General features: G+C 39.2%; 1 protein-coding gene across 2 annotated transcripts in view; it reads right to left on the bottom strand.

The window, feature by feature from the left end:
• Positions 1–777: 777 nt before the first annotated feature.
• Positions 778–22,249, bottom strand: part of gpat2 (glycerol-3-phosphate acyltransferase 2, mitochondrial) — a 180,701-nt gene continuing 159,229 nt past the window's right edge. The window contains exons 13-24 of one of the 2 annotated variants that reach the window (XM_039802631.1): positions 21,049–21,131; positions 17,181–17,311; positions 16,886–16,956; positions 16,480–16,640; positions 16,243–16,346; positions 13,188–13,372; positions 12,604–12,681; positions 10,472–10,600; positions 7,200–7,320; positions 6,608–6,676; positions 4,096–4,151; positions 778–1,342 (exon numbers count right to left, since the gene is read on the bottom strand). In XM_039802631.1, the coding sequence (XP_039658565.1) occupies positions 1,226–1,342; positions 4,096–4,151; positions 6,608–6,676; positions 7,200–7,320; positions 10,472–10,600; positions 12,604–12,681; positions 13,188–13,372; positions 16,243–16,346; positions 16,480–16,640; positions 16,886–16,956; positions 17,181–17,311; positions 21,049–21,131 (1,305 nt within the window). In that variant the 3' untranslated portion in view covers positions 778–1,225. The remainder of the gene's footprint in view (positions 1,343–4,095; positions 4,152–6,607; positions 6,677–7,199; positions 7,321–10,471; positions 10,601–12,603; positions 12,682–13,187; positions 13,373–16,242; positions 16,347–16,479; positions 16,641–16,885; positions 16,957–17,180; positions 17,312–21,048; positions 21,132–22,249) is intronic. The other variant, XM_039802632.1, reaches the window with a different exon arrangement.

The raw sequence follows: 22,249 nt of genomic DNA, 5'->3' as shown, positions 1-22,249 counted from the left end.
TCAGTTATTGAGTCATCACTCAAAGTGAAAATACCCCTCGATCAGCAGCCACCCACTCATGCTATAGAGCAGAAACTGAACCTCATGACTTTTTTTTTTAAGTAAAAAAAAAATAAAAAATTGTTTATAAAACAGAATTTAAACCGCCACTTTCTCATTAAAAGTCTGCAGATTTTTCGTAAAATGGAGGAAATTAATCAAATAAAAATGCTGATGTCTTCAAAATGTGTCCGTTACAATGCCTGGGAGAAAATTATTTTTTCACTGACAGAAACAGCTTTAGAGAAACCCAGACTGGATGGACCTATTTTGCATTTGGCAGTAGTGTGATGACGTGACTTTTTGTACCTGGTAATTATTTTTGACCATTGAGTCACTTAAAATGAAAATTGTGAAACTAATAGATTCAAAAACGTTTCACCCTCATCCAAAATTAGTTTGAGTTTTTTTCAAGCTGTGAGCAGCTCCTCAGTTTCCTTTGTGCAGTGTGTTGTGTGACAACAGCACACTCAAAAATCAAGGATTTTTTTTAATTCATACATTGACTATTTTGAGTATGCTGAATTTTGTGAATACATATAGTTAAACCCTGCGTACAATAGTGTGTCCTTTGGATTTAAGATCCAGCTATTGGGATGCATGTGTGAAAAGTATTGCGGCTTTAACCCTCGGTTCACCACCGGGTGGCAGTATGGTTTCACGGTCGACGAGAGCTGATCTGCAGCTTTGGTTTATGATCCAGTTAAAAGGACAAAAACAGCCGTGCTGACTCCTGACTGTACCAACAGAGCGTGTCGAGTTGATGAAATAAGCATTTTGTTTATTGTCAATCTGAACATTGGTTAACTGATCAACTTGTGAAAATAAATAGCTCGGCTTAATGTTCACTTTACAAACAAAACTTGCACGGCCTTCATTACAACATAAACATGGTCGAAACCCGAGCTGCACCGAGCAGAGTCCTCACAGCTGATTGCTGGGACTTCATAATCCTCGTCTCCTGTGGTTTTATGCTAATGCTATTACTGAAGACAAACTTGAAATCAATGTCTCATCACTGAAAAATCTAAATGCAATTAACCTAAAGGCTTGAACATCCCGGCTCAGCATGCATCTTTTTTAACACGAACAAAAGCTTCTCTAACACTAACCGAGGATGAGGTCAGAATCTGCAATACAACAAAGCCGTGCCAGGGCCTCGAGTCACGCTGCACAGTTAAACACATTAATTGTAGAGGTACTGTGAGATGAAGCGATGCAGTTTCTGCCTGTTTTCAGACAACTGGAACAAAGGGCTGACACCCAGGAAGACGCCTCCTTTCTGACACTCCTCCGAAAGGACCTGAAGCCAACATAAACACAGCACTGTCAGGGCATTCGCAACCACAATGCTTTTTATTTAGTACCCTTTATTTGAACACTGCAAGCACGGAGCTTTTCTTATCTTTAGTAGTCTGCTTTTTGCACAAGGCCGACATAAAAAGTAATAACAGAGATAAAAACAAGACCTTCAAAAAAGAAAAAGAAAGAAAAAATATGTTACATAAATAAAAGAACCACCTTATTCACTCATAAAAAAAAAATAATGAAGTGAAATGGGAGAGTCAAACTTCAGATAGCACTGTCCTTTCTTTTTCGTTTTACAGTTATAATGGTATAAACACTAGACGCACATTTCCCCTTTGATTTGACCTGTAGATCTTAGAAATCGAGCCGTCTTGACATCAGAGCGGAGTTAGCTGTTAGTGTGATAACGACCGATAACCTTGATAAGAAAATGAATATGGCCTCATGAGATCTTTGCAGATATATAGGTCAATGATGCTCTATTTTTAAAAGGCAGTGATTCCCAACCCACCAACTGATAGAGAAGACTGATTGATACAGACACTATCTACTTTACTGAGTGGTAAATTATGAGAGTAGAGATTTGTGCAGAAACATATAATATATCTATCGATAAAAAGGCTGCATCGGAGTTATGAGTGAGCTGCTGTTTTTCTCAATTTTTCAGAGTAGAACTGGCATTTCTATTCAGTTCATAGATTGAAGTTGGTGTTAATCAGATAGAATGCAGGCTCTTTTTTATTATTCATCGCTGTCGTTTGCAGAGTCAGTGCAGATGGAGATAACAGACGCTCATATAAACCATTCGCTTTCCTTCTTGCACTGCATGAAAAACAATAACCCCAGACTTGAAAATTGTGCAGCTTGATAATCCATCAACAAACATAAAGCCTTTATCTGGGCTTTGTGACTGAGTGGAGTGTAGGAAGAAAAAGGGAAATATGTCACTTTACAGTTTCCCTGCAATCAAAATCTTAATCAGCACTGAAATATTATCATCATAATGTACTTATATACTAGAGGAATAGTTCAGTATTTTGGGAAATTTATTTGCTTTCTTGCCGAGAGTTAAAAGATCAATATCATGCTCATGTGCAGCCAGCATGCCATTAGCTTAGCATAAAGACTGGAACAAGGGGGAAACAGCTAGCCTAGCTCTGACCAAAAGTTAAAAATACACCAACCAGCACTTTATTAGCATGTTTTATCTGCTGGGTCGTTTAATTTATAACACATCTTATTTTACAAGCTGAGCATATATTATATAGCCTCGTGAGACTGTCCTGATCTCGCAAGCTCCAGTTTTCTACTCGCAGATCAGTCTGGCATCTTGAGATAGAGAAAATTTGGAGCCGTTCGCCAAACGACCGACCAATCAGTGTTGGTTTTGAGGCGGGTTTAGGTATGACGCAAGGAGAAGCGACTGTTAGTCTAAACAACATGGCAGCTTCCATGGATGAGATGAGCGTAGAGTTTGATCTGATTCGTTGATTTGGCCCGTCTATCACCAACACCTTCCCAAAAGTTCTCCAACGGGAAGTTCCCAGATGGATATGCCGAGCAAACGCGAAGCAATCCATCTGGCGGAGTCAGGTTATATATTATATGTGTAAAATAATTTTCTGCCAATTAACTACAGCTATCGTATAAATGTAGTAAAATAAAAAGTCCAATAGCTAACGACAGTGATTATGTGTTAGGCTCTGAAGCGCTGCCATCATACGGGTGACCTACACTCAGTGCTGTGCTTGAACTCATCCTGTGTAGAGACAGACGGAGAACTGAAGCTGTTGCTCTGCTAACATGCTGCTCTGCGGCTATATAGACACTGAGTAAAACGTAGCATGAAATGAAAGCACTAAAGTTAAGTACATGTATGTCAAAATTTTACTTAAGTACACCACTGATAGCAGTGATGATTTATACATGTTTACATTTACATCCATCATAGTTTGAAACATAATAGTGTTAAATGTACTGTATATAGATATAGACGACAGTATATTATACATTATAGTAGGATTATAGGTATAAGTATTTTTCTTTTTAAAGACCAAAATGTGAAATGTGTATCACTTTGGCAACAACAGACTAAAACGAAGTGTTGCCTGTGCTACCCTTTTCCAATTTCTAATAAAAAAATCACTAGTGTCTTTTTAAAGATCGACTTTTCTGCCTCAAAGATGATTGGATATGGTTGGCTCGAGTCAGGCTCACTTTCTCTCTTGTTGCAACAAAATCAGGGAACCTGGGAACATATAACACGCACACCAAGGGTTGTCGTGAGGTGCTGATCACTGGAGGTAAACTTGAAAATAAGAAAAAAGTGTTGCACACTTTTCCTTTATATGTACCTCTCTATTTATTCTGACGACGTTTCGGCCCACAGGCCTTTTTCAAATCAAAAATCATTGATGAGGAAACGTCGTCAGAATAAATAGAGATATGAAGCCAGAGAGTGCAACACTTTTTTCTTATTTTCACCTGGGAACATTGTACTGGGATTCATGTAAAACTATTAGGGAGTTGGACGGCACCTAAACTTTCAATCCTGAGTCGAATTGTAATTCTCCGCACACAGACAGATTTAGAAACGCACACACACACACACACACACACACACACACACACACACACACACACACACACACACACACACACACACACACACACACACACACACACACACACACACACACACACACACACACACACACACACACACGTACTGTTGAGGCTGTCACTCACCCCCAGGTCTATTAGAGATCTAACCGCTGTGTGTGCAGCCTCCTCTGAGCAGCTCTCTGTTAGATACGGCACAAAGGCACACATGAATCAAAAGAACAGACAGATATCCAATATAGAAAAACCCGGTCTGGATAACAGATCAACGCAGTTACCAGTGGGACTGTTGGGATTATATATACAGTAGGGCTGGGACGGTTACCGCAATACCGCGGTCAAGTGACGCCTACCGCGAGTCTGAGCTCGTCATCGTCATCACCGCAAAAAAGTACTGGCCTGCACATATGTGCACGTTGTGTCTAATGACATGGATTCATTGATTCTAATGACATGGACTGTGTCTGATGAAATTGTGTCTTACATGGATTCAAGGTTTTCTAAACAAATCATCATAAAAAGATGGAGCAAATCCGACCCTTCGAGAGTTGGGGAGCGCAATGTTCCATGACCCATAATAACATTCCATTCGTGTTGACTATCAGGCCTATATGCCAGAGTACCTGTGTAATGTCTTGTATCGGAGAAATTTCTCCGATCTCAGCTGAGGTAAGACGCATTAACGTTACAGCTGCAGTGTTTACCATTGCACATTAGCCTAGCAGCTAACAGAGTTTCCTTCTGTTTATAGCTTTATCCCGATAAAACGGCATGGTTGAATTTCAGACTGCATGCACGTTTCGTAGCTTAAAACAGAACGGCTTATATTGGTAGAGAGAGCAACAAGTTAGCAGACTGCCGAGTCGCCCTCTCTGCTCTCTGTCTGCTCAGCTGCTAGACGGGCTGCACTCGGGCTGCAACATGTTGTAAGGTTTAAGCCAATGTTTTTTGGGGGTAGATAAAGCCACCGTGTCTTGAGAAGTTCTAGCTTGTTGTTTTATTTTTCACTTTTAACTCATTTTACATAATCTTTGCTAGCTCTTTTCCCTCTCTCTTTTCTTCACAGCGGCACTCATACGCTACTCTCAGTTAGTGATGTGCAGCTCGATACTAAAGTATTGATATTTACGATCCCAACGTCTCCTGCTCTAGTATCGATTCTCATATAAAAAGATCAATATTTAAACTCAGTAATTTGGAGTGAGTGTTTGTTATCATAAGTAACTTAAAGTGAAGGGTCCTTTGCACCATGACCTCGAGCCAAACACCCCCCCACAAGCTTTTTTCCCCTGGGTCTAACATTGGGCGAGTTAGCGTAGAGTAGCGTTAGCCACTGAATAGCTTAGCGTGGGGCTAATGGACCCACGTTTGTATCTCTTAAATGACCCCACTAATAATGCCCGAAATGATACCAAAGGTCTACACTAGTATATATAGGTTATGCACTCATAAAACGATGGATTGGAAAGTTTGTAAGTACACCAGAAGTTTATGAAGTTCACGTCAACAAGCTAACATAAAGCAGTTTGTTCAAACAGAAAATACTAGTGAAACATGAAGTAAGCTATCCTAATGAAATAAATGCAACAATGAGTAGCTTTCCTGAGATCAGTGCTCTCTCTGAGATTTTCTTTATAATTAAATAATATGAGAGTAGTTTATTGTCTTGTCATTGTGCAGCTATAATTTGGAATTGGTAAGCCTACAGCCTACTTTTTTACTTTACTTTAAACTAGTTGTCACATCACACTACAAATAAAATACGTAAAAAGTATTGGTATCGGCAATACCAGCCTGGGTATTACTTGTATCGGATCGAATAGGAATTAAGTGGTATCGCTAGAGCTGGGCAATATATCGATATTATATCGATATCGTGATACGAGACTAGATATCGTCTTAGATTTTGGATATCGTAATATCGTGATATGACATAAGTGTTGTCTTTTCCTGGTTTTAAAGGCTGCATTACAGTAAAGTGATGTCATTTTTCTGAACTTACCAGACTGTTATAGCTGTTCTATTATTTGCCTTTTGCCCACTTAGTCATTATATCCACATTACTGATGATTATTTATCAAAAATCTAAGTGTGAAAATATTTTGTGAAAGCCCCAATAGTCAACACTACAATATCATTGAGGTATCGATATCGAGGTATTTGGTCAAAAATATCGTGATATTTGATTTTCTCCATATCGCCCAGCCCTAGGTATCGCACATCACTACTCTCCGTTACCGCTCGCTCTCCTTGCGCGACCACACGGGCACTGACGTCACTCACTTAAGGCACCCTGCCATTCTCGCTCTAACTTAGGCTACTCTCGTAAGGGGGTTGCGGTATACTGCGATACCGTGGGAATTTCTTGCTTTTCAAGTGCGGTAAGAAAAATTCCACACCGTCCCTGCCCTAATATACAGTGCATTATTGAAGGGTGTCATTTGGGTAGTTTGTGATTGTCTTATGCACGTTTTTAAGAAGCAGAGCATCTGATGGGGGGTGACTTGGTACAGCACACCCTGAATCATTTGATAAAGGCAAGGAGGCAAGGTGACAAGCTTTTAGTGTTTTAAGTTAAGACACAAAGAAATGGAAGATCTTTGTGTGTGTTTGGGAGAGGATATCAGGTTAACCTTACCATAGTGCCGTTTCTTCTTATTTGCTGTGTCACACAGATGGGAGTGTATCTGAGCCACGAAATCTGCCTCTGCAGCAGAACACATGGAAATAGAGCCAATTAGTCCACTCAGAGCAAAGTTGGGACAGTCTGCTAAGATATATACACACACACACACATATATATATATATACACACACACACACACACACACACATATATATATATATATATATATATGTATATATATATATATATATATATATATATATATATATATATATATATATATACACACACACACACATTTTTCATGGTTTAGTGGCATGCTATCATAATGTATATTTATGACTGGTGGGTCAGTGCAAATGGCTTAGGGTGAAATATAAATATCAGTGACATGAAGAACACCATCAGCAATCATTTTTACTTAAATCTGGAATTAATGTATGAGCTAATTTGGTCCTTTGCTTCACAAAAATGTGGTGAAATACTTTTTAAGGGACAATATAAAAGTCTCACTAAGTTGCAACAAAAACATGTTTTAACCACGTTACTCCCCCTGACACCAATCAGAGATGAACACTGTGCCTTAAACATACAATGGACATACCTGGCAGAGGTGTGTGTAGAAGTTCCAGTCCGGTAGTCGTCCAGCACAGCGCCCTCAGATGACCAGCTAGCATACTGCAGAGGAAGAAGAGCATGTCTGGACACTGTCTCGGCTGGCTTATCTAGAAAAGTAGACAGAGACGGAAGCAGGAGTGGTCAGAAATGGCAAAATGAGGATGGAGGGGGAGAGCAGGAATGAAAGAGCATTTTCCGCTACAATGAGCATATAGTGAGAAGTCACTGTCAGTTGGTCTTTCGCCTGTGGGTGTCCTTGGTTCAAATCTTGGCGCTGTAAAGTCGGTTTTAGTGTTTGTTTTTCATGCAGTAAAACATTCAAGTTTTTATTAGTAGAAGGAGAGTCCCAATAGACTCTCCTCACGTCTTCAGAAGCCCTGCAGAGCATTTTTCCTGTTTTATTTCCTTAATTTACCTTTTTTATACCACAGGGATACAACAGTACAACCAGAAATGTATAAGGACATAATTACGCATGTATGCTGTTGTTTCGAATGGTCCTTTAACAGCCCCCACCTCAACAAGTTTTTATTGTTAGAATACAGTTTTGTGTTGTTTTTATCCATGAATTTATTTCATGGGTATTTGTTTCCAATGTCCTGTAATCTGTGTTGGTTTATTAGGCTGGGAGAACTGTAATTTCCAGGATTTTATGGATGAATAAATTGAACTTGGCACCAGTCCTCATCAGAAATCTGTCAAGTACGAGAAGTAAAATCTATGTACACCACATGGCCAAAAGTATGTGGACACCTCAACATTATACCCATATGTGATTGTTGAACATGTCATTCCAAAACCATGGACTTTAATCTTCTGCTATAACAGCCTCCACTCTTCTAGGGGGGCTTTCCCCAAGATTTTGAAATAAATAATAAGACTGTATTCAGATTTGAGGTTTAAAGTCTTTCCAAAGGTGTTCGATGGGGTTAAGGTCAGGGCTCTGTGCAGGCCAGTCATATTCTTCAAGCACCAAACTCAGAAAAAAACATATTATTCATGGTTTCATCTGGTAATTTGGGAGGCCATGAAATTGGGGGTTCATTATTTCCCTTTAAAAATAGTGTACAGGGCCATTATAATCATGTAATATGGAAATATATGGGGGTGGAATTTATATTGTAGAGTGTAGCTGATTCTGTAAAATTGCCTGGTATTCCTTGGTCATTACAGAGCCATAAAAAACCATTATGAAATGTTAAGTCTCTCAAAAGATTGATGCTCTGACCAGTACAGCATACTGGTCAGGTGGCCACAGCTACAGTATTTTGGGTTTCTTAACTTATCAGACTGTTTTGTATTTGTTCCTCATTTTGTCCTTAAAAATACAATAAATCCAGATATCATAACAAAGTGATATATTTTATTCAGCGCAACATTTTGAATGGAGCTCATCAAATTTTTCAACAAGCAGTTGCCATTTAGTCAATTAGGCTAATTAACTCAGTGTTTAAACAATCATGATGTTAATCTGCTTAAAAGCTTCAATACACAGTATAACTTTAAAATTAGCATGGCAGTGAGAAAAGAGAGAGCATTCATACAATACTTAACTAATAACTGGTGTTCTGAGGAGTAAAAACACATAAGGCCAGAGAGGCTGCTGGGCAAAAAATTACTCAATTACTACAAGTGGACACACAGCATAATATTTGTGTGTGGCCCCAGAAGAATATGGTAGCAATTAAAGATAGACACTAATATGTAGGCCGATATTAACTCATCAGATAGATTTGTATCAGTGTATATGTTGACCCATAAGTAAATACAAATAAGTGGTTGAAATAGTTAAGGTGAAGAAACCGTTAAGTTTATTTTTAAGCTGCAGGTCATACATTAAAATTTTAGATTATGTATACAACCATATACATCCTCGCCACCTGAGGGACTATATTGCGCCTCAGCTTACATACAACTACTAATATAAAATGTAATTGCCTTTGGAAAAACTAATTTCTACATATACAGTGAACAAAATAAAGCTTTTTTTTGGGGGGGGGGGCATCTCTTTGAGCCCACATGAGACCAGCCTTCTCCTTGAGAATGAGTTATTATAGCAATTTAACTTGGATTACTAGCAGCGAGCTTTGTGAGACCCGAAGCTAACTGATAACAGGCAGAAGAGGAGGTGGTCAGGGAGGTATGGAGGTGTTTTCTGTCCTCGTTTAGCACCTGAGGTGAGAGCAGCGGAGCAGAGGCACCATTGGATAGAGAAAGTTAAAAGATTAGAGTCAGAGAGAGGATTTTATACCAGTGTGGAGGTGGTAGTGGTTTTACTGGGCTTGTAAGTCAACTTCCTTGCAGCACAGGTAGGCATAAGAACTTATTTGGATGTATTCTGTATAGTTTATTGTAGCCAGTTACAGTGTTCCTTACATTTTCTGATAAAAACAGTGTGAAATAATGGCTGTATCCCAAGAAAGCAAGGAAGATGATGGCGTGCATTTCCAACCACAGTTGGGTAAAGGTGAAGTACAAAAGCAGCATACAAAACAAAAAGAGATAGTCCACACACTGAATATTCCAAGCTCCCAACATTTTTTTTTCTTTCAACCAACTAGGTGGTGTTATCACATACACATAATGTTTATTTGGTTTACAGTTTGTCTATTTTGGTTTTACTCTAATGTATTGTCTTGAATATTATGGTTATTATTTCATCTTGTATTCATTTTTGTCTAAGTAAGTGTACCTAAGTTGACAACCGAGGCCTACTGCATGTGTGGTGGTGACGAATGAGTGGGGTCAGGATGGGAGAGGATGTGTTCATTTTGTAAACTGTATGTTTTGCATTTTGTTTAAAAATAAATAAATATGGTTTGTTTGAAAAAAGAAAGCTGTGTATGTCTTCCCACGTCACTGTGCTTTGATTGTTTTCGCTCCCTTGATGCAGTTTCAGTTTCACATGTAATGACTCTCGAAGCTCTTCAAAGTCATTTTGCAGTGTTTGCGACCGACGCACTTGCACTTTGAACTTTTGCTGTTTGGTCCCTTTGGAAGTTGATCCATGAAAAATCACATATTAACAGTCATGACAGTCACGCTTCTTTTAAAGATCACACATACTGTTTATTGGCATTCAAGTTATGTGACTCAACTGTGTAGGTGCTTTTGTAATGGAGATTTATTCAAAATTCTATTTCATGTGGAATTTTTTTGTAGGTTGGGCATCATGGAATTTTTTTCCTTTCATATAACCTTGGGTGCATCTCTAAGGCATGTGAAGGCACAAAAGGGCCCAGCAGTGCTATTCTGTACCTTGTAGGAACGCAGGTCCTTCTCCTCCATGTCACAGTCAGAGTCGCTGTGATAAGGGTCATCAGCGGTGGTCCAGGACAGAGCGCCCTCCTTCTTCCAGAAATCACAAATAGGAACGTCTCTGGGAATCTACAAAGGATGGAAGGTAAAACAGACCGCAGCATGTCAGATTTGAACTTTTTCTGTCTGTGACCGACTTCAAATACTGAGGGCCCTATTTTAACGATCTGAAACGCAAATATCAAACATGAAACGCAAGTAGCTTTGTGGGCGGATCTTGGATCTTACCCAATAAACCAATCAGAGCGTCATCTCACATTCCCTTTAAGAGCAGGCGCGCTTGTTCCATGGCGGATTGCTATTATGACGCCGGATTTGCCTGGTGAACGCGGGTGCACGCCAGCGGGAGCTGTCCGGGATGCAGCAAAGTAATAAATGCCCGTCTTGACCGGGTGGCGATGTTGCTGTGGCCTCTTGGGCGCATCTCCTCAAGTCTGGAGAGGATTGCTGCAGCCATAGAGCGTGGGCCTCCAAACGCACCACCTGCACCTGTTGTGCCCTTTCCTCCTCCCCCCACTCCATCTCCGTCCACCCGCTCCACCAGGAGCGCATCGCGCATTGTCACTCCCGGACCAGATCCCGCCGTAGTTCAACATCACGTCTCCTTAAGTCCTCTAATATTTCCTCATTTATGTCATCAACACATCCATGATTCATGGAAATGTGTAAAACACAACAAGCCACAAAGAATGCTGCGACTTTTTGAGGACTGTACTGTAAAGTGCCTCCTGACCTATCCGAACACCTGAAGCGCATTTTCAGTAATATTTTTCTTTGTAATTATGTATGGTTTGCAAAAATGGGAACTGCTGCGTCCGTGTAGATGAGAGAAGTGTATGCGCGTTGTGCACATGCTACATTATGGCCAAGCATGCGCCCCTAAAATAGCATCTGAATAACGCGCTACTGACTTTAGACTAGCGCCACTGACTTTAGACCAGGTTTTTACTGGTCAGTGGCGGAATTGTTTTCTGAAACTGCAAAATAGCACCAGGTAACGTTAGGGCCGGACACGCCTCCTCTTTTCACTGAACCGCCCCCCTGGAGCGCAAATACATTCCCTAATTTACCGACGTGCGTCTGTGGAGGGAAAAGTCCGCTGTGCGTCGGGTGCAAAATATGAACGATACATGCGTCGGTGTACAAAGTCAATTGCGCCGAGTGCAAGATAGAGCCCTGAGTGTTCGAGTCATATATGCACATTTTGTGTTTGATGTAACAAGTTTCGTTACAAAATAAAATATCAAGTCTGACACCTGACATTACACAATAAACTGTTCTGCCTGCCTGTGATTGATTTCACTAAGCTTGTATTATTGTCAGTTGATGGTGGGTTTCTGTTTTATTAATCCTGTTTGTTCTTTTTATTGTGTTTCCATTATTCTCCTAACTTGAAAAAGGGATTTGCAGAGAAAATGGCGCAAAGATCCTTTTAGGTTTATTTAATAAAGAAATGAACTGGAGGCACTGTATTTTACAAAACAGTAAGGCATTAAAGGTCCCATGGCATGAAAATGTCACTTTACGAGGTTTTTTAACATTAATATGAGTTCCCCCAGCCTGCCTATGGTCCCCAATTCGCTAGAAATGGTGATAGGTGTAAACTAAGCCCTGGGTATCCTGCTCTGCCTTTGAGAAAATGAAAGCTCAGATGGGCCGAGGTGGAATCTTGCTTGTTATGACCTCATAACAAGCAAGGTTACCTCCCCTTTCTCTGCTTTGCCCGCCCAGAGAATTTGGCCAACCCATGAGAGAGAGACATCATGGCTTTTAAACGAGAAAAGTGGCAGTTGGTCAAGGGCACACCCCCACCCTCCACCTTGTCCCCCCCTCTCTCCTCCTCAATAGCTACAGACACAGAAATGGCACGTTCTGAGGAAAGCTCATTGTGGGACTGGCTCTAGTGGCTGTAATTCTGCACCAAGGCTCAATTTCGGGAAAGAGACTTCAGATACAGTATTATGGGACCACTAAGGTCTATATAAAAGCATCCAAAGAGCACCATGTCATGGGACCTTTAAATTACGTACGTTTTAGATAAAAACTTTTAGAAATGTGTAACTTTATCTTACTTCTTCCATAATCAGGATGCCACAGCGTACCAGACTGTCAACTGCATCCAGTGCAAAACTCTGGGACGACTGACAGGGCTGGAGAGAGAGAGAGAGAGAGAGAGAGAGAGAGAAAGAAAGAGAAAGAGAGAGAGAGAAAATAATGTGAAGAAAGGTTAGAGGGGGAGGCAGCTGACAGAGAGCATGAGATGTGTAGTAGAGATGTAGCAGAGATCAGAGGAAGAGAATGAAAGATGGCCGGCAGGAAGATGAGACCAGGAGCGATATCTTTTGGAGAGAAATGGGGTGAGAAACAGAGCTGCAAGCAGAAGAGACAAGAAAGAGCAGCTGCCAAAATGAAAGCTGAGCAAACAGAGAAAGGAATAGTATATCTGGCTCAGAGCCCTTTAAGTCAGTCTGATGGAAAAACACACACACACACACACACACACACACACACACACACACACACACACACACACCTCTCTGCCTTAGACAGAGGCAGCAGAGAAGGATGAATGGCTGTTCAGCTCCATTAAACTTCCATTGAATGAGACACACTACGTGTGTTTGTGTGTGTGTGCGCAATATCAATCCATACTCACTGGCATGAAGCCCGGCGGCAGGAGATGGCAGAGCTGCAGGGCTCTCTCTGTCAACTCGGACTGGCAGAGCACCACATCAAACTCCATGTCACCGTTGACCTGCTCTCCGTCCACGCCGTCACTCCTCACCCTGCTGCTGACACCACTGCCGACCACCTCGCACAGCATGGCAGACACTGCGCACGCTAAGAACAAATGCGCACATAAACATTTGATCATTGCTCCAATTCCTTATACACACTGGGAGTAATCTAGCGTTTGGTATTATCAACAATAAGCAGGTTTTGGTCTGTATCTTAGCAAAATATCTTATAATGTTACGGTTTGGGGTGCCTAGGTAGCTCACGTTGTATAGCGCGCGCCCATATGTAGAGGTTCACTCCTCGACGCAGCAGCCGCGGGTTTGATTCTGACCTGCGGCCGTTTGCTGCATGTCATTCACCCTCTCTCTCCCCTTTCATGTATTCAGCTGTCCTCTAAAAATAAAAGGCCTAAAAAGCCCCAAAGAAATGTTATTGTTTGGCTGAAATATGTTGGACCCCGGACCAAGTTTTTAGCTAATGGATCAGTTGAGATTTTGCAGATAAGCAGGGTCGAGAATTTTCAACATTTATATAAGTGCTATCTCTTTATTTATATTTTTTATCCCTATTATCCTGCTTTCATGTGATGGTGGGAAAGTCTTGACATCCAGATTGTTCGTGCCCCTAAACAGAGTCACAGATTTTGTCACAAAATCAAACCTGGAAGACAAACACTGAATACAAACCATTATGGATGCTTTAGGAGATTTGAGATTAAGTGTCTTTAGATTATTCCATAGATTTGCTACAATATTACGAGTGGTGGAAAGTAACTAAATACATGTATTCAGTCACTGTACTACTACTGTACTAATTTACTTTTTTTCATTTACTGCTCCTTCACTACATCTTGGAGGGAAATATTGTATTTTTTAATCCACTACATTTATATATAAAGTAGTTACTGGTTTGCAGCTTCAGATTAACAATACAAAATATAATCAACCAATAAATAATGATGTATTATAAGTTAAGGTAAGACTTTATTGATCCCCAGGGAAAAATCACAAGCAGAATATAAGGTAATTAAAGGAAGACACCTTTACTAGCTGCAACATTAAATAGATGAACATATTAATGCATCACTAATTATATAATATAGTCCAATTATATAATATGTTTAAATGTAAAATTCTGAATGCAGAACTTTTACTTGTAACAGAGTATTTCTACACGGTGGTATTGTTACTTTTACTTAAATAAAAGATCTGAGTACCTTATCCACTATAGGATATTACACAACAAAATATAATTACCTCAATATAGCGGATTTAACCTATTTTTAGCCATCCATGTTGTAATCTACAAAACACAGGCTTTCAGCAGTTCAAAGCCCCCTGCCCACCAGCTCTACTTCATATTCAACCAAAACAAGTCATGCAGCAATAATGACTCATGCAGGCAAAGTAGCTTCCTGTAATTCAAAACCATTAGATGATTGCCATATATTACTTATACACATCATGCTGTTTTTACAGTAGTCTCGCATTGCCAGACATATCTCCACAGTGCTGTCGAGTAAGGTCTAGCTCCTCCACACATTCATTCCAGGATATGAGAAAAAGGAAAAAAAATGTTTTTGGAGTTGTTTGCATTTCTTTAAACCAATCACAATTGTCTTGGGCGCAGTATGTTCTGAACAAGCTGCGGTATCAATATTAAATTAAGTTAACTGTTAACACAATACAGGAGCTATAATAAATTAGCTGGATAAATGGTTAAACGTAATTTGCTCTTACCTGTGTATCACTGTGTGTACTTTGTCCACAGCAATCCCGCCAATCGACCCCGAAACGTCCCAGTTACATAGTAAATGCCGTAAACATATTCTTTTTAAATCTTTACAATCATTCACCGAAAGAACCAAGCAGGCCTGCTTTGAGGCACGATCCAAATTTTCAGCATGTAGCTTGCTAGCTCAAATTTTGTTGTCGTTTCCCTATTGAAAGGGATTTCGAGAAGCAGCACACAGAGCAGAAGGTGAGAGCAAAGCCTGACATCTGGCACGTGAGCCATGCAAAAACCCTGCATTACTTTTTGATGCTAATGTTGTTTAAAATTCTCGCTATCTGCAATATCTGTGCTTGGCAGCTACAGTGTAGTTAAGGCTAGTGAAAGATTGTGGTTATGGTAAATAAACTTTGGTTAGGGTATAATTAAGTTTAAGCAACAAAAACCCTTGGTTGAGGTTAGGGTTAATAAAGTCTTGTCTTGCTCAGTGACACTTCAGCAGGGCAGCTATTAATTGTCCTGTAGGAGACTTTATTTTAGTTAGTTAAGCTTTTTATTTTTTACAGGGATGTCTAATTGAGATCAAGATGCCTTTTACAAATGAGACCTAAGGACAAATTACACTCAGTGTCTGGTTTAGTTAAGGTACACCTAGCTAAAACTAATGCAGTCTAATTAACATTCCTGCTGTCTTTTTGGAATTTAGAAGTATTTAAAGGCAGACTGTAACCTAAACAAGGCCTGGTTTGGGGTAAATCTGAGTCTTTCAGTTGAAATATGGTCTCAAACCATTCTGCTGTCTAATTTCCTGTCTAACTCACTTATTACAGGGGGAGAATTTCATTTATCATCTATTTACACATCACACATACTGACACAACTGGAAATCAGGGGACAATACCATACAAGAACTGACAGAAGAAACAGTTGAAACCAGCTGAAGAGAATAGCCTTCTTTTTATGTTTAGTGGATACAAAATTAGCTGCTGCATGTACAGTGCCCTGACACTGTTCAATGCTTAGCATGCCTTAAACAGTCAGAATATTAAGTATTTTAAAAAATTCAGTTTGTTTCAAACTGATTTTCCATAGCAACATGCCAACAGTCGGTACCACGGCCAAGGCCTCCCACAAAAAATAAGGCGTCTGTAGAACATAGGGTCTCAAGATGATATTTAGGTTGAAGTATTCAAGGAAAAGTTTTGTCAGCTATACAAATACTTGCATGCAAAGTCACTCACCACCAACAGCTTCTGAAATAAAGGTGTGTGTGACAATCTGTGCCTGGAGGGTGAGGTGAAGAGTAGCAGCAAGAGAACGACAGGGCACAATAAAAGGGTCTTTCCTAGGAGGAGGGAGACATGGACAAATAATGGAGAAACAGGCTTCACTGAACGGGAAATTGGATTTTTGATAAGCAACACAAGTTTGCTGTTCAGCGCTTATCAATGTTCTTCTTTGTTTTTCAGAAAACCAACCTAGACGGCACTGCAGCTATGATGAGGTGAGGGGCTAGCAGGGAGAGGGAATAGTGGACAACTTCCTCCAAACTTCCCCCGAAACCAACGTCTTTGTTCCTGAACAACAGTTCCTCCGTGAGCCAGGCCACATCACGACACAGGACAGAAGCACACACACCCTGTGGAGGTGAAGGACAGAGTTTTGTTCCAAAATGAGACATGAGCATTAACCATCTGGTGGTGTTAGTTAGCGACTGGTGGGTATGACTCAGAAAATCACTGTCGCACTCTAATAAACTAGCACAAAAAACAATTCTGTTTATGAGCCTCCTGGAGTATTGATGGATCCTTAGAGGTGCAGATTTTAATTCTAACAACACCCAGGGGTAAATTGCTCAGAAAACACGCCAACACAGAGATGTACCTTGCGGTGTCTGTAAAGCAAAAGACTGGACACCAGACTGGTGGACATCACAGCCGTGCAGGAGGCTGCAGCTAGAAACGCGCACACACACACACACACACACACACACACACACACACACACACACACACACACACACACACACACACACACACACACACACACACACACACACACACACACACACACACACACACACACACACACACACAATGTGGAGCAATTTGCATACCATTAAAACAAAAGCTTATAAAGATGTGTTCGATTCAGCAGGGGAAAATAATCCTGGACCTACAGAAGATGAGGTGGAGGATGATGGCGATGCTGAGGTCTCTCTCAGGATGAGTTGGCTCTTTGAGTTCAGCTGCATAATGAGAAGAAGGCAGAAGCCACGGCATCCTCCTCCCTCCAAATACACTGTCAGTTCTTGAGTGAATAAAAGTGAGATGAGGAAAGAAGGGTGTCATAAAATTTACAGAAATGTGACTTTAGGTCATGTCAACTGACTTAAAGTTATGTTCCTTATCTGCAATACCCATTTAATGTATTTACATTAAGATATTACCTCTATTGGCTCGAGTTACCCCCACGACCCTCAATAATAATTGGGTATAGCTAATAGATGGATGCATGTATGGATTACCTCTCTATATAGCTGTTTTATTTGTTAGTGGTGGAATCTGCCAATCCCACACTGGGATCAAGTGCAATTATATCTTAATGATATCAGCCTCATTGTAGAGCTGTAAAAATTCCAAATTTTGCTGTACAATTAATTGTCTCAGAAATAATTGCGATTAACAATATAATTGTCTCTTTCAGTCAAGTTCAAAAACATGTATTTGTTGATTACTTTTTTAAACAAATTAAAGTTTTAAATGAATTCCAGGATACATATTTTGGTTATATCACTGTTATGTGACCGAGATAAGGTAGAAACACAAGTACACAGCCTATGAAGTAAATGCCTAAAAAAAATAAAATAAAAAGAAATCTAACTGTATCCCCCATTGTCATTTTTGTTAGGGTTAGTTTGTAATGTAACATCCATAGGGTCAAGTGCCAACAACTAGCATAGCTTTAGCTCAACAGTCCGACCAATAATCACTTATATAATTACAATTTGGCATATCCAAACAAAATCAACAATTACCATCAACAGTCATACCTTAGGACCTTAGCTAATGGCAATTAATTATGGTTAAACAAAGAAGCCATGATTATGTAAAAATATTGACAATTAGACAATTAGTAATTGTTACAGGCCTACCTCATTGCTTACTGTTCCCTGTCTTTACAGAGTCAGAGCTGAGTAAGTTACTGCTGATGCAAACCAAACATCCTGCTTCACATTAAACATGTTACAATGGTGAAACATGGGCTTTTACTGTAAAGAAGCCACAGGAAACTAAATGTATTTGCCACTGTGGTTAGCGCTAACAGTGGGGTTTTTTCGTGCGTTTTTTGACAACGTATCAGTTTTAAATATTTCTGGGAGTAAAGGAACAAGAGATGGAGGATGAAGAGTTGCAGGTGACACGTTGCACACCTCCAACTCCTCAGCAAGGTAACCAACTTTTTACTAAACAAAAGTTTGTTTGGATACTGTACACAAGTTGCTCTTCTGCCTTCTGAAAAAGCAGCTGCACATGGAGTGTTCGCTAAATTAAACCACACTTGCTGACACCACAGTAATCACAGCTGTCGCAAAATCAAACAGGACTACACTACACTATTACAACTTTAAATAAGGGTAACACAGTCGGTAAACTTGAAGAAAAGATCCACTGTTGGACTTGTACCATCAGATTGTGTTGCATCACATTAGATTCATTGTCAAGGGAGTTGCAAAAAGAGGATAAGAAACCAAGTGTTTACACCAGTGCATGGTTTTTGCCTTTTGTCAATTTTTTTTTTTACATAAAAATAAAATATACAGTTATAGGTAAAGTTGAAATTGTTTCAGGTATTATCTATACTTTAAATCAATTGAGTCTTTATAGAGTGAGTTTTGGGGGGAAAATATTACATTATATTTAGACTAACTTATAATCACATTATAATACATTATAAAACGATTATAATGTATTACTGCTATGAGAATTACAATACACTATGACAAAATAATGTCAGTTGGTCACCAGCAATTATTAAGAATTGATTGAGTATACTTGACCTTGATGACCTGATAAAATGCTCTATAATGTGTTATAATTATTGTTATAAAACATTAAGAATAATAATGAGTGCTTATAACTATATTTATACAGTGCTATAAGCAGGTTAAAACACATTATAAGGATGTTTACAATATATCATAGACATGGGCGTAATAGAAATTGTTACCGAAATAAAATGTATTTTTACAAAAGACCTGAAATGATGAAGGCACTTGCAAATGACAAGGTAGTACAAAATGTAAAATATACTTTGGTGTTTCATTTTTACCTCTTTACTAAACTTATGTTTTTCTTTTTACAAAATGAACCAAAACACTGACAACGAGGAAGATTGTGGGTAGATAATGAGAATTAATATGAAACAAAATTTAAATCATACCCTCTAAATCTAAAAGAAATCCGTTATGAATTGACATGAATTTATTTATTCCTAAGATTGTTTACAAGATATTTAGTCAATACTGATCTATAGAGGTAACAAATCAAGTAGTAACCAAGTATATACTATTGGCGTCAGCTAATAAAATGGAAAGGCTTCATTTCATTATATTATATAAAGTTTTCATTAATTATCAACTCACCCTCATTTGTGGCTAAGGAGAAGGAAAATGAGCTGTATTTCCAGTAAACTCTTAATGACCATTATGAGAGTTCAGTGGATCCCTTAACACCATTTTTCAGAGAGATAAAAGGAACACATGCGTTTGGGTAAAATAGCACTGTACACTCAGGCACTTTAGGTGCATACAAGCGCGTAAAACAACAGCTATATCACTCAAAAATGGAGTCGTGTGCAATTCATTTTATGAGCTGCTTATCTGAGGCGTCACTGGAGTGATATGGGTGTGTTATTATGTGCGCGTCTTAGCTGTGTATGTGTTAGCGAGATATACAGTAGTCAGTGTATCAGAGAGAGTGTCATATCTGTCACATTGTTCATCTCAAACAAAGAATAAACTGTGTGCTCCTCTGTAAAATGTATGTATTTGAGGAATTTCCACCTGTCAAATATACACTGTATATACTGTCATATCCACCTACCTCAGATATACTGTATATGCAACCCGTTATATTAATAATTCTTTTTTTATTCCAGCACCATTTGCACTTTTGCATTGCACTATTGTACTACTGGTTACAATCCTCACAGAGCTTTTAGTCTACATATGAATGCATATGTATGTGACATCCTTATATCTGTAGATATTAGTCAAATGTTTATGTTTACCTTGTTCAGCTTTGTTGTCCTTGTTTTAGTCATATGTCTATTTCTGTGTATGTACTTAGAGAGCAACAATAAGCCAGATGTAAATTCCTTGTATGTGTTCACACCTACTTGGCCATTAAAGCTGATACTGATTTTAATTCTCATTACAGCATCCCTCACATTCGCTGCATTTTTTTATACACAAGAACAAAAAAAGAGACTTCAGCAGCCGAACAGAATGGGTAAGCATGGCAGAGACACATTGTTACATACAGGAGAATGTTAATGATGTAGACATGCACAAAGAACCCAAACTGCTCACACGCTGATAACAAGCCTATCTAACTATCACTCTACCTCTTCCCATCTATCGTTTGCCATCTATTTCACTCATGGGGTTTATTTTTTCAGCATCCCACTCTCTCAGAAGAATTAAACACATGAAGGGGAAAGCCACTTTGCTCGTCAGAAGCCAAGTAGAGATTGAGCGAGGATGTTATTTTCTTTCTGTTATCTTTTTCACTGGCAGACAGTGTAATGTTGATGGTAATTGGACCGAGTCTAAGAGGATGAAAACTCTCATCAGAGCTTTTGCATCTTGTCTGTGCCAGATTCAAGGTTTAGAGGAAAAGTTTATCTTCAAAGTTTAAGAGAAAGTAACTTTTCAATTTCACAGATGTTAGCTAAACCACTGTATTCCATTGTGGTTTGTTCACAAACAGTATAACACTCACTTGAGCATATAGGTATGTACAGTACACAGGTGGTTTGATTACCTGTTGTTGAGGATAACCGGCAGCAACAGGTCCTGTAGAGGGAGCCATTCATCTACTCTGCACCTCCCTGACTCACACATCTCCTGCACACACAAAAATATGGATGTACCCATGTACTCTCAAATAGCTACAAAGTAGAATCTCTAAATCATTCAATATTGGTAAACCAAGTGAGGAAAATTAGACCAAGTTTGCATTAAAACATTTAATTCCAACTATTTTTGCTGCAGCCCATGCCTTTGTCATTACGGTCATGTGATAACCTTAAGTTCCACTCAGTTGCTAGATTTTGGGTACACCTATATAACAGTCCTGCAATAAATGCTACCTTCATGAAAGCTATAATGCTCAGATTGATTGATTAATATTTCTGATCCTGTACTTGTAACTATGCTTCACAGCTGGGAGCAAACTGTAGCTATGGTTAAACAAACTGACCAACAACAAAGCTCCTAAACCATGCCTGAAACCTTAGGACAAACTAATGGAAAGAATCCTGTTGGCCAAATGTAACTACAGAAGCCTACAAGTGACCAGAACCCCAATGCAAACTATCATGCCTCTGCCAACAGGATAAATCACTCAAATACACATAGCCGTAATCATTCCAGTCAAAACTCTTATGGCAGTAAATATTCAGGTCAAGAAATAAAACACTGTGATTCTTTGGGAAGTTGGGCTCAAATTGAACATGCTGCTGTTAAGCAAACGACAAACCGTGTACCATCAGTTGTAGGGCTGCAGCTATCGATTATATTAGTAATCGAGTATTCTACCGATTATTCCATCGATTAATCGAGTAATCTGATAAGAAATACTTTTGTTTAATTGAAGAGCAATAATATACAATAGTCTGTTTAATTTTCGGAAAAAGCTACATTGGTATTGCCTACATTGCTTACAATATCATCTCTCAAAAAAACTAAACATATTAAGTGCAGTTAAGTGCCATATTACATTGTTTTTAAAGAAAACATTTTCTGAAATGCAATAACAACCTCAAACTAAGGCATACATTAAACATACATAAACATTACCTTAAATTGTGCAACTTAACTTTCAGAACTACAAGTTTCAACCTGAGACTGATCTGTAAATAGGCCTATATGTAAATATTGGTTATACTCAACCTATTTTCATTTACGGTATATATTTGATTACAATGCTATACAGCTCTGTTACACTTATGCTAGTAGATTGT

Source organism: Perca fluviatilis, chromosome 6, assembly GCF_010015445.1.
Source record: "Perca fluviatilis chromosome 6, GENO_Pfluv_1.0, whole genome shotgun sequence".
In the NCBI taxonomy this organism is placed as follows: domain Eukaryota; kingdom Metazoa; phylum Chordata; class Actinopteri; order Perciformes; family Percidae; genus Perca; species Perca fluviatilis.
This window is presented reverse-complemented; position numbering and strand designations above follow the sequence as displayed.